Raw genomic sequence first — 9,866 nt, forward strand, 5'->3', positions numbered from 1 at the left:
GCAAAACTGTCCCTCAAATATGATGGTGAAATTAGGACATTTCCAGATAAGAAGACATTAAGGAAATTTATTAAAACCAGACCCACCTTACAAGAGATGCTAAAGGGAGCCCTTTGGACAGAGAAGCAACAACAGCCAAAAACAACTGACATTAACACACATGATGATATAACCCAGAAACCAACTCAGCTATGGAAGTATCCAAAGTAAATAAGCCTACAAGATAGTAAACAGGGAACCAGAGACATCAACTGACAAATGAGGACAACTACAAACCAAAAAGAGGGAAAAAAAATCTGTGTCATTACAGAACTTCTAAATGGTAGGGAAGTCAAGACAACTACAAGATATAACAGACTGTTTTACACTTGGAAAGAAAATTATAAATCACAGGATAACCTCAAAGAAAAATGATAAACCTTCATATCAAAATAAAAAAGAGGACCAGCATAAATATTCAGCAATACTAAAACAATAGCAATGAAGGAAGAGATAACATGATTCATAAACAAAATGAGCTTAGCATAGAAAATGATATGGAACAAGGAAATCGACACAATGAAAACACACATGAAAAAAATTACAGCAACAAATTCCTATTTGCTGATAATTACATATCTGGCAAGGGACTTATCTCTAAAATTGATGGAAAACTCCAACACCTCAACACCAAAGGAATTAACAATCCAATTGAAAAATGGGCAGAAGACATGAATAGACACTTGACCAAGGAGAATATTCAGGTGGTCAGCTAATACATGAAAAGACGCTCACAATCATTGGCCATCAGAGAGATGTAAATCAAAACAACAATGAGATATACCATCTCACCCCAGCACTGATGGCAAGGTTCAATGAGACAGAAAATAACAACTGCTGGTGGGGATGCGCAGAGATCAGGACTCTCATATGCTTGTGTGACTGTGAAGTGACACAACCACTGTGGAAAGCAATATGGTGATTCCTTAGAAAGTTGGAATTGGAGATACCATTTGACCCAGCAGCAATCCCATTACTAGGTATATATCCTAGAGAGGTGAGAGCCAGGATAGGAACAGATACATGCATGCTCATGTTCATCACAGCACTATTTACAAGAGCAAAAAGATGGAAACAACCTACATGCCCACCAGCGGAAGAGTAGATGACCAAACTATGGTATATACACATACTGGAATGCTATGCAGCACTTAAGAATAATGTAGAGTCTGCAAAACACCGCATAATATGGATGAACTTGGAGGACATTATGCTGAGTGAAATAAGTCAATCACAGGAGGACAAATATAGTATTAGTCCATTGTGGAGGGTCAAGGAAAGGTTTATATATGGAGGGAAACTTTCTTTGTTGGTTGCCAGGGGTGGGAGGGAAGGGGAGAGAGCACTGCAAAAAATAAATAAATAAATAAGCATCGACCCATGTCACTTTAGTTTTGTGTATTTCACCATACATAAATTGTATTTCAATAAAATGCATTTAAAAGAAAAAAAAAAGCCGTGAGGAAAAACCTATGGGTGAAAACGTATGTATATATGAAGATATGTTACGAGTATTGGCTGAATTTTTTTTTTTTAATTGTTATTGTGATTTGGGTGAAAGTTTACAGAGCAAATTCATTTTCCATACAGTTCATACACATTTTGTTTCATGACACTGACTTCAATTCCCCACAATGTAACAGCTCTCTTCCCACTTCCTCCCTATAGTTCCCTCTTCACTGTGTACTTCTTTCCTATGCATTCCTGCCCCTCAAGCTATCTCACTGTGCAAATACTAACCTTCTGTTCTCCCATGATTGATTGTTTTAAGAGTGTATCTGTTGGTGTTGTTGCTGTTAGGTGCCGTTGAGTCATCTCTGACCCTATGTACAGCAGAGTCATAGAGACCCTATGTACAGCAGAACGAAACATCGCCGGGTCCTGCGCCAGCCCCCATGATCCTAGAATACTTAAGCCCATCGCTGCTGCCACTGTGTCAATCCATCTCATTGAGTGCCTTCCCCTCTTTCGTTAACCTTCCACCTTACCAAGCATGACATCCTTCTCCAGTCAATGGTCCCATCTGACAACATGACCAAAGTAGATTAGACGAAGTCTGGCCAGTCTCGTTTCCAAGGAGCATTCCCGGATGCACTTCCTCTAGGACACATTTATTAGTTCTTTTAGCAATCCATGATACTTTTAGCATCCTTCGCCAACACCACAACTCGAAAGCATTAATTCTTCTTCAGTCTTCCTTATTCATTGTCCAGCTCTCACATGCATGTGAGGCGACTGAAAATACCATGGCTTGTGTCAGGCGCACCTCAGTCCTCAAGGAGATATCTTTGTTCTTCAACACTTGAAAGAGGTCCTTTACAGCTGATTTGCCCAGTGCTATACATTGTCTGATGTCCTGACTGCTGCTTCCACTGGCATCGATTGTAGAACCATGCAATGTGAAGTCTCTGACAATTTCAATCTTTTCTCCATTTATAGTGATGCTGCTTAGCAGTCCAGTTGTGAGGATCTTTATCTTTATATTGAGATGTAATCCATACTGCAGACTGTATTCTTCAGTCTTCATCAGTAAGTGCTTCAAATCATCCCCACTTTCAGCAAACAAAGTTGTGTCGTCAGCATATTGCAGGTTTTTATTCTTCCTCCAATCCTGATGCCATGTTCTTTTTCATATAGTCCAACTTCTCTGATTATTTGCTCAGCATATAAATTGAATAAGTATGGTGTGAGGATACAACCCTGACACACTCCCTTCTTGATTTTAACCATGCAATGTGTCCCCTTGTTCAAAAGACAGCCTCCTGGTCTATGTACAGGCTCCTCATGAGTACAATTAAATGTTCTAGAATTCCCACTCTTCTCAGTGTTATCCACAATTTGTTATGATCCACACAACTGAATGCCTTTGCATAGTCAATAAAACACACGTAAACATCTTTCTGGTATTCTTTGTTTTGAGCCAAGATCCATCTGACATCAGCTATGCTATCCCTCATTCCACGTCTCCCTCTGAATCCAGCTTGAATTTCTGGAAGTTCTTTGTCAGTATACTACTGCAACCATTTTTTAATTATCTTCAGCAAGATTTTAAATGTGTGTGATATCAATGATATTGTTCAATAATTTCAACATTCTGTGGGATCACCTTTCTTTGGAATATGTACAAATATGGATCTCTTCCAGTCAGTTGGCCAGGTAGCTATCTTCCAAATCTCTTGGCATAGCCAAGTAAGTGCCTGCAGCACGGCATCCATTTGTTGAAACATCTCAATGGATATTCCGTCAATTCCTGGATCCTTGTGTTTTGCCAATTCCTTCTCTGCAGCTTCAACTTCTTCCTTCAATACTACTGGTTCTTGAACATATGCCACCTCCTGAAATGGATGAACATTGATCAGTTCTTTTTTGGTATGGTGACTCTGTGTATTCCTTGCATCTTCTTTTGATGCTTCCTGCAGCATTCAATATTTTGCCCATAGAATCTTTCAATATCGCAACTCGAGGCTTAAATTTTTCCTCAGTTCTTTCAGCTTGAGAAATGCCAATTGTGTTCTTCCGTTTTGGTTTTCTAACTCCAGGTCTTTGAACATTACATTATAGTAAGTGGCTTTGTCTGCTCGAGCTGCTCTTTGGAATCTTCTGCTCAGCTCTTTCATCATGTCATTTCTTCCATTTGCTTTAGCTACTCTCCACTAAAGTGCATGCATTGACCCATGTCACTTTAGTTTCAGTCTCTTTTGACATGCATTTTGGTCTTTTCTTCCTTTCTAGTCTTTTTAATGACTTCTTGCTTTCTTCATGGATAATGTTCTTGATGTCAATCCATAATTCTTCTGGTTTTCGGTCACTGGGTGTTCAATGTGTCAAATCTATTCTTTAGGTAGTCTCTAAATTCAGCAGGAATATAATCAAGGTCAATTTTTGGCTCTTGTGGACTTCTTTTGTCTTCAACTTCAACTTGAACTTGCATATGAGTAGTTGATGGTCTGTTCTACAATCAGCTCCTGGCCTGGTTTTGGCTGAAGATATTGAGCTTTTCCATTGCCTCTTGCCACAGATGTAGTCAATCTGATTCCTGTGTACTCCATCTGGTGAAGTCCACATGTATAGCTGAGATTTGTGTTGCTGAAAAAAGGTATTTGCAATAAATAAGTCGTTGGTCTTGCAAAATTCTATCATGTGATCTCCAGCGTTATTTCTGTCACCAAGGCCAAATTTTCCAACTACCAGTGATTCTCGTTTGTTTCTAACTTTTGCATTCCAGTCACCAGTGATAATTAACACATCTTGATTGCATGTTTGGTCAATTTCAGACTGCAGAAGTTGATAAAAATCTTCAATTTTCTCATCTTTGGCTTTGGTGTTTGCTGTGTAAATTTGAATAGTATTAGTATTAACTGGTCTTCCTTGTAAGTGTATGGATATTATTCTATCACTGACAGTATTGTACTGTCAGTATTGGCAGATCTTGAAACATCCTTTGTGACGATGAATACCATGCCACTCCTCTTCAAATTGTCATTCCCAGCATAGTAGGTCATATGGTTGTCTGGTTCAAAATGGCCAAAACTAGTCCATTTCAGCTTACTAATGCCTAGGATATCAATCTTTATGTGTTGCATTTCATTTTTTACAACTTCCAATTTTCCTAGATTCAAACTTGGAACATGCCATGTTCTGATTATTAATGGATATTTGCAGCTGTGACTCCTCAATTTGAGTCGTGCCATGTCAGCAAATGGAGGTCCCAAAAGTTTTACTGTATCCGTATCATTAAGATTGGTCTACTCTGGTGAGATAGCTCTTTCCCAGTTGTATTTTGAGTGCCTTATGACCTAAGGGGCTCATCTTCCCATACTGTATCGGACAATGTTTCCAGGCTATTCATAAAGTTGCCCAGTATATATCAGACAGTGTTTCTCTGCTATTCATAAGGTTTTCCCTGGCCAATTATTTGAGAAGTGATGGCCTCCTCCTCTTTCCTAGTTTGTCTCAGTCTGTAAGCTGCATTGTAACCTGGACACCATGAGCAACCCTGCTGGCATTTGAAACACCAGTGGTACAGCCTCAAGCCACACAGCAACGCACAAGCCACCACAGAATGACAAACTGACAGACAAGTTTGTCTCCCTTAGCTGTTGGAAACCTCTCCACCCTCCCCTTACCTTATTCCTACCTGGATCCTGCTGCTCTGTCTCCCACCCCTTACCTGGATCCTGCCGCTTTCTTCATCCCTGGTGATCCCTCCTTTTCCTGCCTCTGGGGGTGGGTCCTGTCTCCCCAGGAGTGTATCTATGTAGTATAAATATTCACCCTATATGTCTGTCTATTGTTTGGCTGGAAGTCACGGGACTGCACTCAATTCCACAACTGAAGTGTAACTGAGTGCCATAGTCTCAGGGAGTCTCACCAGGCTCTATCACACCAATAAACCTGGTCTCTTTTATGATTTTTGAGTTTTGTTCCACATTGTTCTCCCACCCTATCTAGGATCTCCTGCATTTTCCAAGTGGTTGACAGCAGTAGCTGAGCACCATCTAGTTCTTCTGCTCTCACAGTCATATAAGGAGAAGTTCGCATGGTCCACTAGTCCCTTGGACTAATTGTTTCCATGTGTCTTGGTTTTCTTCTTTCTTCATTGCTTTAGACGAGGACAGACCCACTGTTGCATATAGATGGCCCCTTACAATCTTTTAAGACCCCAGTCTACCCACCAAAGTAGGATGTAGAACAATGTTTTTGTGTCATATGTTATTTGGCTGAATCATTTTATCTATTAAAATTATCTTCCAAAGCATTGTTCTTTAAACCAAACAACAATTTAGCTTAATTACTAAAGAATGTCTATGCTGAACATTCTTACTCTTTTAAAGATCTATATGGGATCAAATTGCTAACAGCAACTCATAAGGTCAGACAGGAAGCTTACAGAGCAGTGAGTTTATGTTAACAATGGAAGAATAATTTGGAAAAAGAGGGTGAGAATAGTTGTACAACATGAAGAATGTAATCAATGTCACTGAATTGTACATGTATAAATTGTTGAACTCATGAGTGTCTACCCTCTAGTTAGAGAACAATTCAACAATTTCTACAGTTCAGTGATATTGTACATGTAAAACTGTTTGCCCAAAACCAAAGAAGAGAAGAGGCAGGAATGACAGGGAAACCAAAGGAATGGAAACAGGAAACCCAGATAGGCAAAGGAGGGAGTGATGACACATTGCAAGGATCGCAATCAATGTTAGGGAACAATTTCTGTATAAGTTATTGATTGGAAAACTAATTTGCTATGTAAACTTTCACTTAAAGCACCATAAAATGTTCAAAACAAAAAATATTGCCAGTTAATATACAACTGACTGCTACTATGCTTCCTTAGTCATTTGAACTACAATGTCAAAGAGCTTTAAGTTAACACAGTACAAGGTCCCTAGGAGGTACAGATAGTCTGCTTTCAGCTAGTAACCCAAAGATTGCCTGTTCAATACCACCCAGCAGCACCTTGGAAGATCCATGCCTCGCAAGCAGCCTCCATAAAGATTACAGCCAACTCGACTATGGAACCAATGGAGTCTATCAAATGAACATATAAACAAGCAAGTACCTCAACAAGTTAATACAGTATATAATTTCCAAAACTTGTCCTTTATTAGACCAAAAAAAACACCCAATCTTTCTGCCGTCAAGTCGGATCCAACTCATAGCGACCCCCCCTTGGGTTTCCAAGGCAGTATCACTACAGAAGTAGATCGCTCAGTCTTCCTTCTGAAGAGTGCCTAGTGGGTTTGAACCGCCAGCCTTCCAGTTAGCAGTCAAATGTCTTAGACACCTGTTTGTTTTATAATTCCTAGATGAGACAACTCAGCTCTACAATTATTTTACATCTTCCCAGTATCAAAAACTAGGTATCTGGCCTCAGTTTAAGCCCACAGTTACGAAGGCAAGAGATCAGTAACTGAATGTTGGTATAAAATTACTCTAATTACATTATGATTCTTAATAAGATTCAAAATACATAAAAAATAATTATTGCTTCATTTGGCAATAATCATTCCATGAAAACTAAATTCTGCAAACACATGAGAAGTGATTTCACTTTTTGTAATAGGGACATTTATTCATTCAGAACATCTTTTTTAAGAACCTAAGTGCCATGCACTGTGCTAGGCTGGAGATACAATGACAGGCAAGCTGGCACAACGTTGTAGTACAAGAGAAAGATGAACAAACAGGTGCAAAACTGCTCTTCAAGGGAAGAACCAATACCATAGCTGCTCATGGTAGGAGTAGTCAACCCAATCTGGAAAAAGTAATAAAAGAGTAAAAATAGTATGAAAGTCTGGGCTTTTATCTTATAGGGTCAAAGAAGCTTTTGAAGTGTATGAAAAAGAAACTAATAGGATCAGATTTGTTTTTCAAAAGGATATCAAGGGCAGGGAAGAGACTTTTTCCAAACCAAACTAACTCACTGCCATCGAGTTGATTCTGACTCATAGTGATCCAGATTGGGTTTCCAAGGCTGTAAATCTTTAAGGACACAGACTGCCTCACCTTTCTTCTACGGAACAGCTGGTGGTTCAAACCACCAACCTTTTGGTTAGCAGCCAAATGCCTTAACCACTATATCACCAGAGCTCCTTAGAGACCTATTAGACAGAGCTATATTATAAAACAAAAAGAACAATTAAGAAGCTGTTGAAAAAAATCTAAGTGAGAGACAGATGGAAGCCTGCATATAATAATGTCAGAGGGAATAGAGAAAAGTGAACCTATTTGAGACTTAAGCAATAGAAGCAGCTGGACTTGTGTAATTGCTTAGATGTGGGAGGTAAGGGGAAGAATGGGGTCAAGCATGACTAGGCAGACAGCTCAAAGACATGGGGAGCACCAGAAAGTTTAAAAGGAGTGTAAGTTAATTTTGCACGTGTTGATTTTAAATCTACAATATCAAGTACAGATGTCTAGTAGGAAATTGGAGCTCATAAAAGAGGTTGGGTGTAGAACAGAGATCTAGGAATTATGAACACAATGATACTTAATAAAGTCATGTGAGCATATGAGGTCAGTCAGGGAGTGAAGAAGGCCGAAGACAGAGCCTAAGGAATAACAAGGAACAAGGTAAGGTTGCTGTCTTTAAGTAAACTTACCAATTATGTGCCTGTCAAATTTGTTTATGTATTCAATTATTGCCCATAACAGCCTTCTAAGGTAAATGCCAGTTCTTAAGATGAGAAGACAAAGAAGCTAAATAACTTGTGCCAGGTCACAAAGGCATAACTGCCTCAATCCAAAGTAAATTCCAACTCTAGAATTTCAAAATGATTCTGTCTGACCTTACTACCTGAGAAAACCTATTATTAAACTTTAAAAAAAAATTAAGCTTAAAAAGAAAATTCAAAATTTGCACTCATAAAAACTTAGGGATGGAAGACAGCTAATTTGTTTATATTACAGATAAAGAAGTTGAGTCATGCTCACATGACTTTATTAACCATCAGATTAAGGAAATTTACCACAATATAATATTTAAATTTATTAAAGTCATGTATTATCCAGTTATTTGTAAGAGAATCAGAATTAAAAGGGTTATTTATAAATCTGATACTGAGAAAAGGGCATTTTCTCTGAGATTCTTTTCTGGTAGAGACAAAGAGCCCACTAACAATCTAGTCTCTTGGCCAGCATACCCTTGTGTTCAGTGGCATACAGATGCAAAACAGCTAACAGTTAAAGACTGTACCTGTTGCCAAGAATAACAGTTCATATGAGAGTACTTTAACCAAATGAACTCATCTTATTGACCTCCTTTTTATGAAAAAGTTTCAGTTATCATCAGTAATTCACAACATATACATTTAAAATATACATACATTTTCTTTAAAAAAAATGTATATTTACCAACAAATCAAAATGTGGTAAAAAGTTTCTAAATATTTTCATATGGAATCATAATTAGAGAATCAATGCGACTATAGTATTCTTTAAAATTTCAATATGGTTATCAATAATTAAAATGGCCCTTTACTTCATAGCATTTTATATCCTTTAAGCATTTTTCTTTTATCTTAAGTAGTGTACTATATTTATTCAACAAATACAGCTTCTACACTCTCTCTCTCTCTCACACACACACACACACAAACTCCCTCAAAAATTTCATTTAATTTTTAGTATGATTACTACTATGATTGCTATCAAACATAACCAAACAAGTATTTTATCAAATGGATACAGAGTTCTCAGTATATTTCATGGGTAGTACATATTATAATATGTGAAAAAACAAAAACAAAAGAGTTAGTGGAATTCCAAAGAATCCCCCTTTCACAACAGCCTGCTAAAAATGTTTAGCACAACTAATGACCTACCTAAGCAACCCCCCGTCTGTTGACTGTTTGGTGGTATGTTTTCCTTAGCCATGGAGATTAATATTTTACTGTTTTCAGAAAGCTTCTCTGATGCTTTTCCCTGAAAAAGACATAATATTTACAAAAGCAGGGGAGAATAAAACCACAAAGTATACAATTCGTCTCATTAGTATTTTTATAACAGCTTGATGAAATTCCATAGTAATCATGAAAAAAAGTGTAAGGTTTGAAGAATTAACCAAAGATACTTAAGTAATATAATAAATATCCTAATATTTAGCTCATTCACTTCTCAACAAATATTCAACAATCTTCTACTATGTGCTAGCCCCTGGCCAGGCATTGGAAACACATGAGTGAACAAAACATACAAGAATTTTTACCCTCATAGAGTTTATAAACTATAAGGAAGACACACAATAAACAGAATACATAATTAGATTATGAGGTATGTAGAGTGTGCTAGGGAGGGGTTATGGGGAAAAAAAAAAAAAA

General features: G+C 37.8%; 1 protein-coding gene across 1 annotated transcript in view; it reads right to left on the minus strand.

The window, feature by feature from the left end:
- CSPP1 (centrosome and spindle pole associated protein 1) overlaps positions 1–9,866 on the minus strand; it is a 203,204-nt gene that overhangs the window by 191,351 nt on the left and 1,987 nt on the right. The window contains exon 2 of the mRNA XM_042782168.1: positions 9,372–9,471. Within this exon, the coding sequence (XP_042638102.1) occupies positions 9,372–9,471 (100 nt within the window). The remainder of the gene's footprint in view (positions 1–9,371; positions 9,472–9,866) is intronic.

Source organism: Orycteropus afer, unplaced genomic scaffold, assembly GCF_000298275.1.
Source record: "Orycteropus afer afer isolate SDZICR_OR568_19922 unplaced genomic scaffold, OryAfe1.0 scaffold00252, whole genome shotgun sequence".
In the NCBI taxonomy this organism is placed as follows: domain Eukaryota; kingdom Metazoa; phylum Chordata; class Mammalia; order Tubulidentata; family Orycteropodidae; genus Orycteropus; species Orycteropus afer.